The 18598-nt window shown below is 37.2% G+C and overlaps 1 protein-coding gene and 1 long non-coding RNA gene across 3 annotated transcripts in view; both read right to left on the reverse strand.

Moving 5' to 3' along the window:
* Positions 1-5731, reverse strand: part of me1 (malic enzyme 1, NADP(+)-dependent, cytosolic) — a 148732-nt gene extending 143001 nt beyond the window's left edge. Inside the window, exon 1 of the mRNA XM_041253235.1 lies at positions 5480-5731. Within this exon, the coding sequence (XP_041109169.1) occupies positions 5480-5608 (129 nt within the window). The 5' untranslated portion in view covers positions 5609-5731. The remainder of the gene's footprint in view (positions 1-5479) is intronic.
* An 8468-nt stretch (positions 5732-14199) lies between these two features.
* Positions 14200-17205, reverse strand: LOC121317377. 2 transcript variants are annotated; one of them, XR_005950497.1, is made up of 3 exons: positions 15996-17205; positions 15699-15807; positions 14200-15572 (listed from the first exon to the last, which is right to left on the reverse strand). It is a non-coding gene; the product is annotated as an uncharacterized LOC121317377 (long non-coding RNA). The 2 variants fall into 2 exon arrangements; XR_005950496.1 differs by having other exon boundaries at positions 16006-17200.
* Positions 17206-18598: the final 1393 nt, after the last annotated feature.

The raw sequence follows: 18598 nt of genomic DNA on the forward strand, positions 1-18598 counted from the left end.
ACACATTTTTACACATGTATCTCTAAGTAGAATACATAATAATATTTTTTTAACGTGAAGTTTTTAATTCCGAATAAAAATGAAATACTGTGTTAAAAAAAGCGAAACATTTGTATGGTTTCTGAAGTACTGGTCTTGGGGAAGCATCTCATTGAAAACGCTTGGTCTTTAAGGGTTAAGGTCACTACACACCAGACTTGCCAACCCCGGTCCTGGGGACCACATGTGTTTTCTGGTTTTCATTCCAAATGAGCTCTCAATTAGTTAACTAAACCCTTAATTGAACTAATAATTGGTTAATTAGACCTTTTCAGTTGTTTTCAGCTCTTAAACAGTTGCAGATTTAAAAGTTAGCTATAACATTTTATAAGTAACTTGAACTCTGTAACTTTTTAGAAGCTGAAAACAATTTAAAAAGGTATAATTAAGCAAATTATTAGTTTAATTAACAGTTTGGGAAGCCCTGCACCAGACGATGCGATACTTTAATAGAGACATGACATGAGGCGACAGATTTGAAAACTACCAGATCTATAAAAACTATTAAAATTGTTATTGACAAAACTACGATCAAGACTGTGACATATTCGTCAACATGATTATGAGTGTCTTCTCGGACGGTATTTCAACATATATGGCAAGAAATCATATAGGCCAGGTTAATCCAGTTCCTTTGAAATGGGCTGTCTTATTATCTTTCATCTCTGTATCTTTATAATTACGATGGTTTGTGTTATAAAGCTCTTGGCATTTTTCCACAGCAAGTTTTTTTTCCTTCGTCATTTTGGATACTGCTTAACCCTGGTGGACACTGTGCATAGAAGCTGTTCTCTGATTGCTCAATTCTCTAGTTGTCACGCAACAAAATCGCAAAAAAATAGGATTCAGTTCTATTTATTTATTTAATGTCGCTCCACTGTAGTCCTGGTGATGCCTCCTCGTCGCCTGACGTGTCTGTGGTATGAAAGAGATTTATCAGAAGTACAGGTTCTATTAATTTTGTTGCATCGCTGCACATTTTCACTTGTTGCATTGTGTCTGGTGTGTAGCAGACTTTACACTACAGTAGACCAAAAGAACTACCCAACCAGCAATTTAGTACATAGATTTTTCTAAGGACGTTATCGTTATAAGCACCAATTTCAACTTTTGAAAGATCGCTGTATCATGCAATTTATTTGAGATCAGTGCCTAAAAAGTGCCAGCAACTAGGTTTCTACATGCACAGATGATGCCAGGTAGATTCTGATACAGAAAAAAATGACTTCAAAAGGTAAGTTAACAAAATTAACATTTGAAGCTACCTACCCTTTAATTATAAAATAAAAAGAATAAATAATATATAAAATTATAAAGAAACTTTTTTCCTCCACTATAAGGTTTTATATAAATTGTACTAATAGTCTGTGTCCCTTTAAGTGGTAAAGAAGTGAAAAATCATTGAAGCTCTGTCTTTGACCATTCTGTGATTTTCCTATGTTTAATGTAAAAGGCTTTTGCCTAGCGTTGCCATGACCTTGTAGTTCTGTAGCTCTGTACGTAGCCCGAAATATACCTATGTCTGAGAATCATGAAAAAGCAACTGGTTTTTGCAAGACAAAGTGTGCAGCTGTGACCTCGGACAGATGACCCTAGTTTTTCCATAAGTTGTTTTTGCTTAAAAAGCTGTTTTTGCAAACCATAATCAACCCAGCTAAAACTGGTTTAAACCACAAACTTCTGCTAAAAGTGATGTGCTATGCTTTTGGTACGCCTACTAACACATCTCCAGTAAAGGGGGGCCAACTCTGTTCATTGGTGAATGTCCACTCCCTCTAGGTGGAGTTTCACTCCCAGTGGGCAGGCATTTGTTCAGTATATTAATGCTTGTAACAGGTGCTGTGGGCCTTGGCAGCTCAGACAGCTTTTTCAGGCCAGGGCGGAGCTCTCAAATACCACCTGCCATGACCTCTAGGTTTATCTGCAACTTTGCTGCTCAAGATTCCATCATCTGAGACCTGTAAGTTTGCTTGCAGTACTGTTGAGTTTGTGTATAGTACTATCTTTGGATTTTCTTTGTTCATGAATAAAACTATTCTGACTAAACCTTACCTGAAGAAGACTAGATATTTTAAGAAGAAAACTAACTTTACACCACTGTTTGTCAAGGCAACCAGGTCTCCCTACTGTTTTTATAACTAATACATGAAAGATTGGGATTCCAGTTGTTTTAATTAAATATTTAGTATACTAGTGATACACCTTATAGAGTGTATAGTTGGGAACTTTGAATAGTACTGAATGCCGAATGTGTATTGGAAAAGGAATAGCCAACCTATTTCCATAACTTGCAACACGTGATATGTCCAATCGTTTTCCAAATGCTATCTGGTATCCAGTATGGTACTTGCATATGAATGCAATGATCTAAAACCCTGTGGTGATCTTAACACAGAATGCCTGCCATCACCTACCTATGGGCCCCTAGCCCCACATGGAAATTTCTGATGCATCTAGACAATTACAACCTGCCAAAGACTAAACACTCAGGAATGCTGAACAATGAAGAGGAACTTTTAATCTTGAACTTTGTCCCAGTTCCAGGAGACATGCTGTTGAAAATGATATTCCCTATATTCATAGTCCTCACATAGTACCTGGGATATTTGCACTACAAAATGCTAGCTCAGCATCCATAAAGATATCTGTGATTTCAAAGGTTCAAGGTTTATTAGTAAAACTATCAGTAATAATCATAACACAGTACCAAGTCCATAACCATGGCTCTGTGCATCAACAAAGAGTTATAAAACACCTGCAACATGTGGTTCACACTTAGTACAAATGAGCGGTTCCTCACATAGCTGATTACCAGGAATTTGTCATGCATCCCTGACATGTATTCTGTAAAAATGTATTGAGAACTGCAGCTATTTAGAGAAGTGAGGATGGCCGTAGACACAAACCCAAAGGGCTATTCAAACAAGTTTAAATAACTATGGTACTCAATGAACGTAGAGTGTGTACAAAGACCACATGTGCATTTGACATATTTTCTTCAATAGTTTAATTGAAATATATACTTCCATGGTTGGCAATGGGGACTCAGTTAATGCTTAGTGGAAGTGAGGTAAGGTATTGGCTGCTTGCCCTGCTGCACAGTTCTAGTCACTATCTGACAGAGAGAGGGCTGTGTGCTTGTTGGGCATTCTTGAGAAAATACTTCACACTATTACTGGTCCACTTTACTGAAGATTTTAACTTCTGCTGGTTTTTAAAATTATTAATTGGAGATATTTTCATTTTTACTCCTACAATACTGACTATCCCTGACACAGAACAAAAAAGAACAATCATACACACAAAAGGTATGATGGTATGGAGGTCAAGTTAGGAACATTGCAACACTGGTATTTTAGACTGATGAGCAGTATTTGACATCCAATATGACTAACACTGTAGATTTAATTTGGAATAAAATCTACACTTGAGGTAAACGATTTTTTATCTGGCTTCAGTGGTTCAACCCCTCACTTCCTGTCTGAGGAGCTTCATTTTAAAACAGAACCAAATTATAGTATTTTACAACATGCATTACAATATAATAACGATTACAATATGCATGTCTTAAAGATTTCTCACTATGTAATACAATGAAACACTCATTGTCTGTACATCCACTGTACTGAAATGCAATGCAAATTAATGACAGTCATTTGCCCACTTCACACATGTGTGTAGATTGGACACATAATCTGGTAAAAAAAAAAAAAAAAAAAAGGTTTGGAGCTGAAGACACATGAAGTAGCAGATGGCCTGGGTTTCAAGTTAAGGGTTTGCAGTCTCAGTTATGGACAGAGGTCCACATTCAAAATCAGCATATCTAAGCAAACTTGAAGGCAGCCTCAAAAGGTCGAAAGATTGGATGGACTTTGAACTGCTCCCTCACCCTCTATGAGAGTGGCCCTAAAGTGCAGGTTTGAGATCACATTAACACTATGCTGAACTGCAGATCATACAGAAGGGACTCCGATCTCTAATGCTAGTATCAATCTTCATTGAGCACCAACATCATAACAAAAAACTGATCAATGAGCGAATTTTATCACTGGTTTGTGTTTATGTAAAGGGGTGTGCAATTGGAAAAAAGATTGCAATGCCAATATATATATATATATATATATATATATATATATATATATATATATATATATATATATATATATATATATATATAACGGTTAAACACTTCACGGTTATACAGTTTAACACCATGACAGAACAAAAATTAAAAAACACTATTCTCCATGACAATTTTGATTACAGCAGCTGTTTAACCATTCTGTCAAACAACTAAGCAAATAAAGATGAATTTTTTTCAACACGAAACTGGCCCCATTAAGAACAGTAATCAAGCAATTAAAGGAAATATTATAAGTAACTTCGCCAGAAAAAAAAAACTGGAATGATTAAGGGGTAGATCTATTAAGTGGACCAGTCGCAGCGCAGACATGCCCCAATTTGTATTTTTGTATTTAATTCGCAAAGGGCACATTTTGTCATATCTACTAAGATAAAATATATTAATGAAGAGAGCCGCAATATACTAATTTAACTATTTGCGTCATCTTAGCGAGAGTTGTGCAACATTTTTTCAAAGAAAACAGCAGCAGTTGAGTAGGTTGTGGTTTGGTCCTTCGGGCACTGTGCCCGAAGGATACGTCTCTACATGCAAGGGACCAAGAATCAAAATAACATTGTTTTTGTTAAATGTTAACGTCATCTGTACAATGCATTCTGGTCCGTCTTCATTTTACCTATTTTTAGTACCGTGTGTGTGTGTGTGTGTATATATATATAATGAAAGGCAGTTTAATCCCATCAAATTCTATAGTGGGGCCCCAACCTTCACCCATAAAAAGCTTTTCATACAGCACTGTAAAGATGCACAATACAATGCAATACCGTACGAATGACTAGCCCTTGTTAATGTATAGCTGCAGGCGGTTGGTGGTGTTCACTGTGTACTTGTGTCAGGGCACCGAAAATAAATTTAAATTTAGACCGAAACAGTGTTGTGGGATTTCGCTAATCTGTATTACAGAGTTCCTGTTCGCCAGCTACAGAATATGAAGTACGCCCACTTTTTGATCAACTGGTGTTGTTGACTCATTACACAGCTCAATCTTACTAGGAGAAATAGGGGCTGAACAGACATTTGTATAACATTCAGTTTCCAGAAGTGAAACTGCAGCCATTAGCAAAAACTGTGATCCCATAACTAACTTTAACATTTTGGAACTTGCTTCTAATAAAAATATCAACTCATTGTACATGTGTGTTTTTTGTTCTGTCATAGTAGGCTACTGTATATAAAACACAATAAACTAAAACACGAATACAACGAAAGTAGATCCATAACTACAATTAAATGCATCCCAACTACTACAATGTCATGTTTTATTAACACAACGTATCTGGCGTGTTTGTTTTGTTTTACCTTGTTCAGGTGTGGGTTCCGTGTGATGTCATATCCCCTTTTCGAAGTGTAAATGAATGTCTTGTTTCCATTTTGCGACTTCTGCATCTCCAAAACTACAGAATGCTGTTTTACTGATCTGTGAGACATTTTTGTGTCGGCCTATTTCAACTCCAGAAACTGCTCCTACGGTTTCGACTGTCTGAGTAAACTGTGTAATGTAAAGCAAGAAGCGCAGCAGGTCGGTGTGGTGATTGGGCACTGTAACAATTTGCCGATTAGGAAATGAGAACACAGCTTTTTCGCAATGCAATTTGGCAGTGTAAGGTTATATCACTGTTGCTTTCTGAGAAATAGGCAGTTAATGTTTTACAGGTTTTTATTTTTCTATTTTCATAAAAGTAACCCTTAAACCGCTGAGAATTGTTAAGCATAGAATTCAAACTGCACGTTTTATGGAATTTGTAAGTATGCACGTTGTACGTAGCCTACACTCCACCCGCACCAGACAGTATAATCTTTGGATTAATTTCCGAATGTTCAGTTTTTTTCAGCTTTTATATGATTTATGTCAGGTTTCTGGAATTTAGTGTGTTACATTAGAAATGTTCAAAGAGCTAATGCATTCTAAAATAAATCTGAATACCACGTTGGAAATAACCTACTACATTGTCAGAGATGTTTTAGTAGCAGTCATATAGAACTTGTCACCATACAGCATCTATGGGTTCAAAAACCAGGATATACCACAGGGGGAGTAAAACAGGTACCACTAATTAATCATAATGTATAACCACCTGACATTTGCTTCCAAGGGTGCCCTGGTACACACCAAATATTGTACTGCTGTCCTTTCATGAAGGCAGGAACCAGCTTTGGTACTGCAGTTTGCTAATCTGTCCTATATACCTTTCAATCACCTTGTCTGCATAAAGTTAAGAAATCTAACCTATTGCTGTACCATAAATTATTATTTTAGAAATCTATGACAAGGGTACACTCCTTCAAACCTCTGCAGAACCTAACTTATCTAATGAAGAGTAAAGCTTTGACTGTGTGTGGGGTAGGCCTGGAATGTAAACTACATAAAGTACTATTGACATAAATGAGTCAATTAAGTAACTAAAGAGCGCAGATTAAGGAAAAACTTGGCATGTTATGGATGGGTGCAATGATGTGTTTAAACAGGTTACCTTAAGACTTAGGGATGTGGAGATAGGCAAATGCTGTAGCCTGCTCTATTTCACAAGCTGGCCAAATTGGACGTGAGGTCAAAATGCAAGATGTGCTTTGCCAGTTTATTTGGATTACAACCACTTGTGCTCAGTGCTACAACTCAGTGTCAGAGCTTAAACCGTATAGACAGAAGCCCTGGAGGTCTGACAAGACAGGGTCGGGTACTCAGAGGACTAAGGGCCAGTATTGAAGAGTGGCAGCTGCTCATTTCACCTCTCAGTGTGCTCTACCTCAATTCAGTTGTATTTACCCGGCTGCTCGTGTACTTTTATTTAGTAATACCAAAAGAAGGTACATTTCGAGTTGTCTTTATCAGTGTCCTTAGTGGTCTGAGTTAAACTCTTGTGTGTGTGTGTGTGTGTGAAAGATCATATTGAGGGTTTGTAAACCCTATGGGATATGGGCTCCGATAAATAGTCAATAGTTTCTCAAGAGGTTTGTACATAAAACATAAACCTGTATTTTGTATTGTTATTATTTAATATGAGTATAAATTAACTCTATATATATATATATATATATATATATATATATATATATATATAGTCAACCTTGGTTAACGCGACTGGTGGATAACTTAACACCTTCGCTTAATTCAGCAGACAGCCGTGGTCCCAGATTTTCTCCATATACCATATATACATCCTTTCTCTTAATTCGACACGCTTTACTCGTAACTCGACACTTATTACTGGTACTAAAGGGATAAGAACGATTAAAAAGACTAGTGCAGGGGTGGCCAACCCTGATCCTAGGCAGCTACAATCCAGCAGGTTTTATAGGCAACCCTTAAAGGTGTGGTTTCTAGTAGAGGTGAGTGTATTCCAGAGCAAAAAGGAGACTGATCAGCCTATGTTCATTTATTCCCAGTTTCCCTTCCCTTTGCTTTTATTTGTCTTTTTTTATTGTAAAATAAATTTGGCATGAGCCTTTACAAATTACTGCTCCTTCAGCCTTCATCCTTTCAACCCCAAAAATATCTAGAATCAGATGTGATTTTTGAAATGCGTACAACACTAACAACAGGAGACCACACCAGACCAGAAAGGTATTTTACCAGAATAAAGATGTATCTGCGTTTCCCCTTTGTTCCTTCGTGCCTAGTGTGTTGGTTTAATTGCATCGCTGTTCTGACTGTTCCCCCTGTATAAACTGGAACTAAATTCAGCCCCAGATAGAGTATGAACTAATTCAGAGCCAGAAGCCGATAGGAGTGCATGACTGTAATCTCCTACGGGGGGTGTCCTGTGTGTAGTGTGGAAGGGGGATCTCAGCTCCTTGTCTTGTGTGCATCTCAGACTTAACCTTTTCAAGTAGTAACAGAATCACCGTCCCCCTTACCCTCCCACGTGGGGGTGCAAATTTAGTCTTACAAACAGTTTCGATGCACTATATATTATATATATTATATATATATATATAATATAATATATATATATATATATATATATATATATATATATATAATATTCCTGCACAAAACATACTATTATCTAATAGCTGTATTATAATAACTAAAGTTGATCAACAGGGGAAACCTAGCAACCAGACAGGCTTGTTCCCTTTAGTTACATAAGACATGAGAAAGAAACACAGACAGGTCTTGTTGAAAGTGTTTTGCAAGGTCACAGTTCGTCCTTCAGCTTGCACAACCAACCATGTGGAAGACAGCAGCCAGTCACTCCATGTATTATAGTGCACTGGTTGGTTAAAACTATTACATGTCGTCTGTTTTTTATATAGTCTGATTGTTAGAGCATGACATGCTCGTAAAATACTTTAAATATGTATGGCTTTCAATTCTCCCTACTATGCTATTCTTTGTTTCTATAATGAAACAACTGAGGTCCTTGCTAATGAAGTCTAAGGCAAGTCAAATATTTTAGTTTTATATATAAACTGAAATATTTGACTATATATATTAAATAACATGACATTTATGGTAGTTTTAAAATTGAATTGTGAGACTTGAGGGGGTCAGCTGGCAGGGAGTTCTAGCAGGTTTCAGAAGCACAAGCTGCAATTTCATTGACAGTTAATCTTTTATTTGTATTTTCTATTAATTTAGTGTCCAATTATTTTACCCATTACCCCCAGAAACATCCCACAACAGCCAAGGACAACTGAAGATCAATGGAAGCCCTCAGCTCAACAGCAAAACAATACAACTTTCTGATAAAATGAAATATTTCAGTATGTGTAACATGCAGTAGAGGTGTAATTTAGATGACTGTTAAAGAAACACTCGATTTCCTCCCAACTGTGTGCCGTCAGCTGACCGCTTCTTTACACACTGCGGATTCACCATGCAGCCACCCAATAGCTACAGCGCCGGAGGACAACGCAGCTCCCGGGCAGCTAACAGGCAAGCCTGCAGGCGCCCAGCCAGACTACAGGGGTCGCTGGTGTGCGGTGAGCCGAGGAAGCAAACAAGGAAACTACTGTGCCAAATCATGGCTACAGTTACAGCACCCTGCACCACAAGAGCGAGTTGTGGTCAATTTCTTTGTTCCAACCATGACCTAAATAATTTAACTGAACCTATTAAAAGTCCACCCTTATTTATTTCATTATTACAAATGGCCTTTGATTGGTTCAATTGGGTGATATTATTTTCAGGACATGACAAATATTGTTGATGTGTATATAAGCTGCTGGGTAAGGTAATATATTGGAATGTGTTACCCTTCGGGTTTAACTTACAATTGTTACAAATATGTAGGTAATGTTGGGGAAAGTATATACGTACTTAGGAGATGTGCAATATTGTTTTCTCATGAATAATTATACAATAAACTTTTGCTTTATATTTAAAACAAAATACATTCTCACTTGTTAAAGTTTAAAGATTATTAAATTCTTCAACTCTGTCATTGCCATCAGTCTCTGCTTCAACATTCTCAGTTCCTATTGACTTTATAGCTTTGCATACTGTAACACCATAGCAACATACTCCCAAAACAGTCTTCTGTTTAGATACATTTCTTATGGAATGTGCACATTAAAAAATCTCAGCAAGAAGTATTTGGGAAACTAAAGGCAAATCAGGAAACAGGTATATTTTAAGAACGTAATGATGAAATCGTGGCTACCTTAGGGAGTACAAAAATATATTATTCAAGTCCTTATTATCTAATGTCTTTGGAGTATCCCTTATAAAAGTTTATCATAGAAAAGCATATCAAAGTGTAATAAAGCATAGTGAAAACATAGTAAAGCAAAGGTAAGCATCAGTGTCGTGTGAGAATAATGCTGAGTGAGGATTATGTCGTGTCACGAATTCATGTTTAACGGCAAGTTATTATTTAGGACTGTGAAAGGGTGGTGGGTAATTCACTGCCCCAGGAGACAGACAGGTGTACTTGGAAACACCGCACAGGTGCCCGATTTTATACAGAGGGTGTTCTTTTACTTATTAGCCCACATCGGGCGCTGTTGACCGTGGTCTGCCTACCAGCGTTGGTAAAAACAGAACCACGGAAATATCACAGGCAGCACAGGTCAAGTGCAGGCACACTTACAGTTGGATATTCCCCCTGTATGAACTGGAACTAAATTCAACCCCAGATAGAGTGCCTGAAAAGAATCTCTTACTGGTGGCTATCTGTGTAATGTGTGAAGGGATCTCATCTCCTTGTCTTGTGTTGGCTATAATTCATCATTGTCTTAGTGGCAGGGGGGAATGAGAGGGTGCACCCATTAGTTTATAGACAGTTGCAATGCACTGACAAGTGCAGACTGAGGGGATCTTATGCTGTCATAATCCTGTCTGACCCCCAGTGTGATAACAATTGACATCATTGACTTTTACTGTTTCTACAGTGTGTATAAATAAAATGCAGATCTCTAGTTTGTTGAGCTTCTGGTATACTATCCCTGAAGTCTATATAAAATCATGTAGTGCTGGAAGGCTACATGACCATTCCTCAGTGATACAGTACATGTCACTAATGAAACTGTTCTTTGTGAAACTTGAGCACTGTGCAGCCTTGGAGACCGAATCACTTGATTCCTGTTATGATGATTGTGTCTGAAACTGACTTGAAACAGTGTGGTGCAGAGTTTACATATTACAGAATACACATCTGACCATTTGTTCTCTCTAACTATTTAATGAGTCACCTGGTGGATAGCCTGTTTACACAAGTATGTGCAAATGTGTTTTCTTATTTTTAACAATATAAGTACTGCTATTGGCATATACTGTATACTTAGGCACACATTCATAAAAAAACTTTTTTTTTTTTTTTAATTATTTCTAATAGGCTTTAAAATTATTCCAACTGTCTTTAACAAAAAATGTCTTAAAACAAATCTTAAAGCTTTGTGAATATGGCCATTGGCCACACCATCATACTATTGTACCTTCGACATTCATTCACTCATTGCTTTCTAGAGAATATGTACACAATCATTAAATAAAGTGCATTTAAATGAGCAAAGTTATATCATAAATACATGTAACTCATAGAAATGCACCAATATATACAGCAGCATGTGTGTGTGTGTGTGTGTGTGTGTGTGTGTGTGTGTGTGTATATATATATATATATATATATATATATATATATATATATATATATATATATATATATATATATAACCATTAAAGTTGCTGTCACATTTTCTGGATAAAAACCCCACTGTTGAAGGATCATTGGTAAGGCTGTGAATCTGAAGGAAAATGAAGACTAAAGAGCATTCTACAGAAGTTAGAGATAAAGTAATACAAATGCATAGATTAGGGAAAGGGTACAAAATAATATCCAAGTGTTTGGATATCCCAGTGAGCACAGTTGGATCAATAATCAGGAAGTGGAAGCTGCATCACACCACCCAGGCACTGCCAAGAAAAGGCCGTCCCTCAAAACTCAGCGCTCAAACAAGAAGGAGACTTGTGAGAGAAGCCACAGAGAGGCCAACAATCACTTTGAAGGAGCTACAGAGTTCAGTGGCTGGGAGTGGAGTAATGGTGCACCAGTCAACCATATCAAGAGCTCTGCATAACACTGGCCTGTATGGGAGGGTGGCAAGAAAGAAGCCGTTACTCAAAAAGTACCATCTGAAAACACGTCTGGAGTTTGCCAGAAAGCATGAGAGTGACCCAGCTGCGATGTGGGAAAAGGTTTTGTGGTCAGATGAGACCAAGATAGAGCTTTTTGGCCAAAACTCAAAGCGCTATGTGTGGCGCAAACCTAACACTGCCCATGCCTCAAGACACACCATCCCTACAGTGAAGTATGGTGGTGGCAGCATCATGCTGTGGGGATGCTTCTCATCAGCAGGGACTGGGCATCTTGTTACAATTGAAGGAAGAATGGATGGAGCAAAATACAGGAAAATACTGCAAGAGAATCTGCTTCAGTCTGCTAAAAAACTGAAGCTTGGGAGGAAATTTACCTTTCAGCAGGACAATGATCCCAAGCACAAGGCCAAAGCAACATTGGAATGGCTCAAGAACAAAAAGGTGAATGTCCTACAGTGGCCCAGTCAAAGTCCTGATCTCAATCCCATTGAGAATCTGTGGCACTATTTGAAAATTGCGGTCCACAAGCGTCGTCCAACCAACCTGAACAACCTGGAGCAAATCTGCCAAGAAGAATGGGCCAAAATCACTCCGACACTGTGTGCAAAGCTGGTACATACTTACCCCAAAAGACTTAAAGCTGTTATTGCAGCGAAAGGTGGCTCTACCAAATATTAATGTGTGGGGGTTGAATACTTATGCAAGCAAGATATTTCAGTTTTTTATTTTTCTTAAAAATATTTCCCAACATAAAACCAATGTCACCTTACAATAATTGATTTTGAGTTTAAGTGTTTTAAAATAAAATATCAAACAGAACGAAATTTCAATGTACCATTTGTAATTCAGTAATATGAGAGAATTGGTCAGGGGTCTGAATACTTTTGCAAGCCACTGTATATGTATGTATGTGTTATATATGTATATATATATAGATAATTATATATATATATATATATATATATATAAATATATATATATATATATATATATATATACGTACCTGCACAAAACATGCTATTAATCCATATATTAAACAGATGAGTGAATTCACATCTTTGTACTTCTGAATCCTCACCCAGCTGTAATGTTGAGAACACATAGGTTTCCACAATATGTGGCATCTCAGAAAGGTCATGCTGGGCAAACAGTCTTTTAAATAAAAAAATATATACACTCATCCATCGCTTTAAAGGAGAGCTAACCAAGATATAAAGAGGTTTTTAGCAGTAGCAGATCACAAAGAACATAATACACACAAAGTATCACGGAGATTTATCACTAGATGTCTGCATAATATCTGTATTATAATAACTAAAGTTGACCACCAGGGGAAACCCAGCAGCCAGACAGGCCTCCGTTGTTCCCTTTAGTTGCATAAGACATGAGAAAGAAACACAGACAGGTCTTGTTGAAAGTGTTTTACAAGGTCACAGCTCGTCCTTCAGCTTGCACAACCAGCCATGTGGAAGACAGCAGCCAGTCACCCCATGTATATAGTGCACCGATTGGCTAAACCTATTACATGTCTTCTGTTTTTTATATAGTCTGATTGTTAGAGCATGACATGCTTGTAAAATACTTTAAATATGTATGGCTTTCAATTCTCCCTTCTATGCTAATCTTTGCTTCTATAATGAAACAACTGAGGGCCTTGCTAATGAAGTCCAAGGCAAGTCAGATATTTTAGTTGTTTTATATATAAACTGAAATTTGACTATATATATTACATAACATATGACTCATTCAAAAAAAAAAAAAAAAAAAAAAAAGGTGGTTTAGTCAAGTAAATAAGTGTTAATCATTCCATTCCTGGCAGTTCATGACCAGTGTGTCAGTAATGGCACAAGATGTAGTAGAGAGGCATTAAAGTCCACAAAATGAATATTGTATTCCTTAAAAAAAAAAAAAAAAAAAACACGTTTACTATTACGAACCTTTTTAAACATAATGCTGTTTTTGCATTATAGTCTAATATTAGAAACTACAAAAAAAAATAAAAATAAACTGCAACGGTGTGTTAGGAGTATGTTACGTTTACGATCCCAAGTTGCGTTTTCAGTGGTCTTTTTGTCTCAAAGGCTTTCATCTGATACAACTTAATAGAAATGGATAAAGCAAGCCCTACTTTTTATTTAAAGCATTTTGAACATTGCAGTTCAGCAGACGCAACTTGCAAATATTGTTACACAGTTACTGATATCTGATTTGTAGAAAATCAGAAAAGAAAAATCCTAACCTGGCATAATTAGGAATTCTCTTCAAAATAATAATAAAATAACTATAACAATAATCACATTTCAAGTTCTGTTTAAAATTAGTTTTATATATACGTTTATTTATACAAATAAAACAGAAAAACATTCAAGCCAAAAATGACAAATTCAGAACAAAAATGATGATGGTACTGGTAAATATTACAATCCTATATATACACATATTGAAGAACAAAGTTTATTTTATTATATTGAAATACCAGTGAAAATTATGTGGACACTACAAAACTCTAAGACACTTTAATAGGCAATACATATCATCCATGTATTGTCCATGAACATTCTATCTGCAATTTCTACATAATGCAGAATAGCGTCCCCTGAAATTTGAAGCAACAATGTAGAAGCAACATTCTACATTTTCTAGCAAGATGTAGACTACCCTCCCTTGGCTTTACCTTTAGTTTCTGCCTGTGAAACCTCTTCGACAACTCCCAGGTGAACTTGATGTGGACTTGTGAGACTCCTGCTGCTAGGCAACATCAACTCTTGCAATGCAATGTTGATGCGCAGGGAAAACTAAACTTATCTGCCAGCGTTTTGTTTCATGTAATTTTTTAGAACAAATATCAGTGAAGTTTTGGCTGATACTGATATTTATAAAAGCCCACATAAATATTTGTCAACCACTAGTCCTAGATCGGAAGTGGGAGGGTGGTTAAAAGAAACACATGGTAAAGTTAAGAAAAACAATTTAATAAAAGGTTGAGACACGTTTGTACTGCAACACTGTACAGAAATGCATTTAGAAAACATACTAATCAAAATACTTTTCAAAAGGTTGAATCATATTCTGTAAGGAAAGTTGGTCCTTCACCCCTTGAGTTCAGAGGTTAATAGAAGACTTGGATCACTTTCACTCTAATGCGAATGTTTTTTTCTGGTGTATTATTTTGATAAATAAACTGCAGCATTTTATTTTGCATAGGGGTCAGGGTCTAATACTGTTAACTCCAGGTAAGTATATGTTTTTATAATTATCTTTATAACCCTTTGCCCACAGGTTATTTTGAATTTCAAACTGACCACTCAGACCTTCCCAAGGAGCATACAGAAATCTCAAACAGTTAAGTAAAAAAGAATGATTGCTTTAATACTGGAAATGATACAATTGAATACAGCTTATTTTTAGACGATTTACAAAATCCACCCTTCACTATATCACAGTACAAAAGCTATCCTAAAAACATCTAAAACTGGGCACCAAGAAAAACCTTCCATAAAACATTGTTAGCAGGCTACTTGTGACTTCAGGCAGATATTATGATTTCAATTATTCAAATCAACACATTGTTACAACACCACAGTCTCGAACAATACAAGCAGCAATTTGGTGAAGAGATAGTTCCAGGACATTCATTTTGGTCCAAGAAAGCCCTAGAAATCTCAGTTAGTGGGTCCTGTACTTAATCCAAGTTGCCAAACACTGTCCAGGTAGAAACAGCAATTAGGGAAAGTATTAGTTTAAGGTGACCAATCCAAGACACTACTAATCTGTTTGTTCGTCCCAGTGCAAGGCTTGTATTTAGCTCCCTTCAGGCTTGATCCCCCCTCTCCAACACCACGACGCAGGATCCTGCAATGGAAGAACAAACACTTGATCTCCATACTCCTCCTGCATCCCTGGTCATTCACTACGTACACCCCGACCTCAGCCCTTCCCACTCTGATTTGGTCTTCCAACCTGGCCACTGGTACTTACCTTATGTAAAGTAGGACCTCATGTCTCAGGTGCGTACAGGGAGCTGGCAGTCCATCCCTTGGCTGGAGCCCGTTTGCTCCTCCGGGGCGTCGGTTATGGAGGGAGGTGCCTTGAAGGGAAGCAGTAGAACACCTCGTCATAAACCACAATTAATATTGCTAAATTTAAATATTTCTGCCGAGTGTCTTTACTTTTGAACCACTTGTCAAATGCCACACAGTCCTTGGCGTAATAATATTAACAGTCTTCTTTTAATCAGCAAGCGCCGCATCAGCAGCATAATTCAAGTATAAATACTTAGCGTTACTATCAGTTCCTGACTGGTCCGTCCTTCTGTCCTTCTCCCGAGGGTGGCACCACCTGTTGAGCAAGCTCCGAGCTTGCCACTGGATGCTCCAGCAGTGGCAGTGGACACTTTAGCACTGGACTCCCCTCAGCAGTATATGTCGAGGCAGCAGAAGGTGTTATGGTCATTGGTTAATTGTGCTCTTTTTGTTTTACCGAACAACAAACATGAGGAACTATGATGGTTACAGTAATGCATGTACTCACAATGCAGTTGCAGGCTGCTGTGGGTTCAAACCAAAGGAAGGCCAGCCTTTGTATACTGTGTAGAACAGAGACTTCACTTTGTGTCCAAGTAACGGATCGTACCGAATACAACCACAATGACCATGGTTTACTTAAAGGAACTTCATTTGTCAAAAGCAGCAAATACTGATAAATCTTTAGTTAAAAAAACAAAAAAAACACATTCAGGACACCCCCTCCCCCTCCTTTGAAATGAAGTTTAAGAGTTTTGACTGTGTCAAAACTGTATTATTCTTCAAGGTGTTTAACTTAAGACAAGGAACATACGGTACTGTTACACAAACTATTTATCTTGAGGAAAAAACATTTCATTGCAGATTTTACAGCATTTAATAAGCTAAACTAATTGTCCAGCATTGCATATTCCTCTATGCTGTGGTGTGAGTTTACAACTTAATGCAACATTTAATAGAATATTTTATAATTGATACAGCAAATAAAACAACAACTGTGATAAAGATAACATGTTTTGGGGCATTTAAAGCCTGACATTAAAATAGCTGTACACAATATCCTAGTATGTGTTCTTTGGTACAGTTATAAGCAGCTCCAAGGATAAATTTTAATCGTAAGGTAACAGGAGCATATTTATTTTATTTAGGATAGAATAATACAACTGGTACCACATTCAGAATGAGGGAGAAAGCATATTTTCAAATCACTATTGACTGCCTACATCAGAGAATGAAATTGTGCAAACTGCACGTTGTCACTTGAGCATGTTTAAATTGAACTTTATACCGTTTCATACAACCGCGCCCCAGCTGTGACCTTCAAACACTAATATCTTCTTGAACCAGTTACTTGCACCACAGCTTTCATCCCTACAGCTCCCTACCAACAGAAAAGAAACATGTCTGCCACATCATCATACCATCAAATATTTGACAACCCTGCTCTGCAAACAAATGGGTTTTCATGTTTGCACTTGCATGCAAAGCTTACAGTACATAAATTCTCTATACAACTACAAACAAAAGGATGCAGTATGCTTAGGCCTTCAGATATGCATTATACAAATAGTGACTGGAGCTGAGGCTCACAGTGGATGAACAGTCACTTGTTCAACCCAAGGGTAACAGCTTTCAATATAAGGTGAAAGCTGCAGTCAAAATCTGTTTTTATTAAATTCATATTACAATTATTCTTGCAAGAAAATCTATGATGATGTGGCTGGTCCTCCATTTTGTTTATGGTAGGTTGGAGTCAGAGGGCATTATTGATTGCTCAAGAACAGATCTCTTTTTGGGAAACAGCACAAACTATTTCTGGTCATGTGACCAGAATCAGCCAATTGAGATGCCAGTTTTAAATCCGTTTAGGTAAGCTTTTGATAGTATGGGCTAAATGTTAAGAGAAAAAGCAATCTGTTTCACTGCCATCTCATCTTATAAGCAAACACATTAGCAGACATATCATCAGCAATCATTTATTCTGAGCTTAATACCTGACAGGACTCACTACACTCATTTTTCTAACACGCCTATGCAAACGGGTAGGCAAATATCAACAATGTCTTGTTGGTTCACCTGTAAAATGTCAATAGTGGTGACAAAACATTTTGAAAGTGCACAATTCAACATTATGCATGCAAAACAAATTGAGGTTAGGTACTGAATCTTCACTGTGTACCCAGAATGATCCCACAAATGAGTAAGAGGGCTCATGACCTCTCCCAAGTAGTATTGAAAGGATTGTTTAAGACCTTCGGATCATAAGTAGGGGTCATCGCGATTTTGCGGAAATCGGGAAATTGAGCGGTCACCACAAAATTCACCTCTTTTAGAGGTCAATGCATACTGGACAAGTACGGAGAGAAAAAAAAAAAGCTTGTTTAAATGAACTACTGCACAAAGCAAGAGACGCAAACTACGTGTCTTCCTTCTGTAGATAGGCTTTTTTTTTTTTTATTTCTTCGCCATCCTGTGAGCATTGCACTTAGGCAAAAAACAAAAACAAAAAAACCCTTAGACAAATAACATTTACAAAAAAATATTCCAAAGCGGTTAACGTTCTTGTTTACTGTTCAAATGACAATGATGTTTTAGTCAGCCTATCAGTGTGTCTGTACTGGCTTTCCTGTGACATGTACTGTACAGTACAGGATGGCACAAAGTCAGTGCTGCATTGTTTTGATTTAGGTTGCGAAAATCTGGAGGTAAAAAGCATTAGAGGTAAAATACCAAAAAAGGACGACAAACCAAAAAAAGCAAAGTATATTTCGCCCGATCATGACAAGATATTTCCCAAATAAACTGTATGTGTAGATGGAGGTAATTGTTTTGCACATCTTGTAATGTGTCTGGAGA

Source organism: Polyodon spathula, chromosome 6 (assembly GCF_017654505.1).
Source record: "Polyodon spathula isolate WHYD16114869_AA chromosome 6, ASM1765450v1, whole genome shotgun sequence".
Taxonomy (NCBI): Eukaryota; Metazoa; Chordata; class Actinopteri; order Acipenseriformes; family Polyodontidae; genus Polyodon; species Polyodon spathula.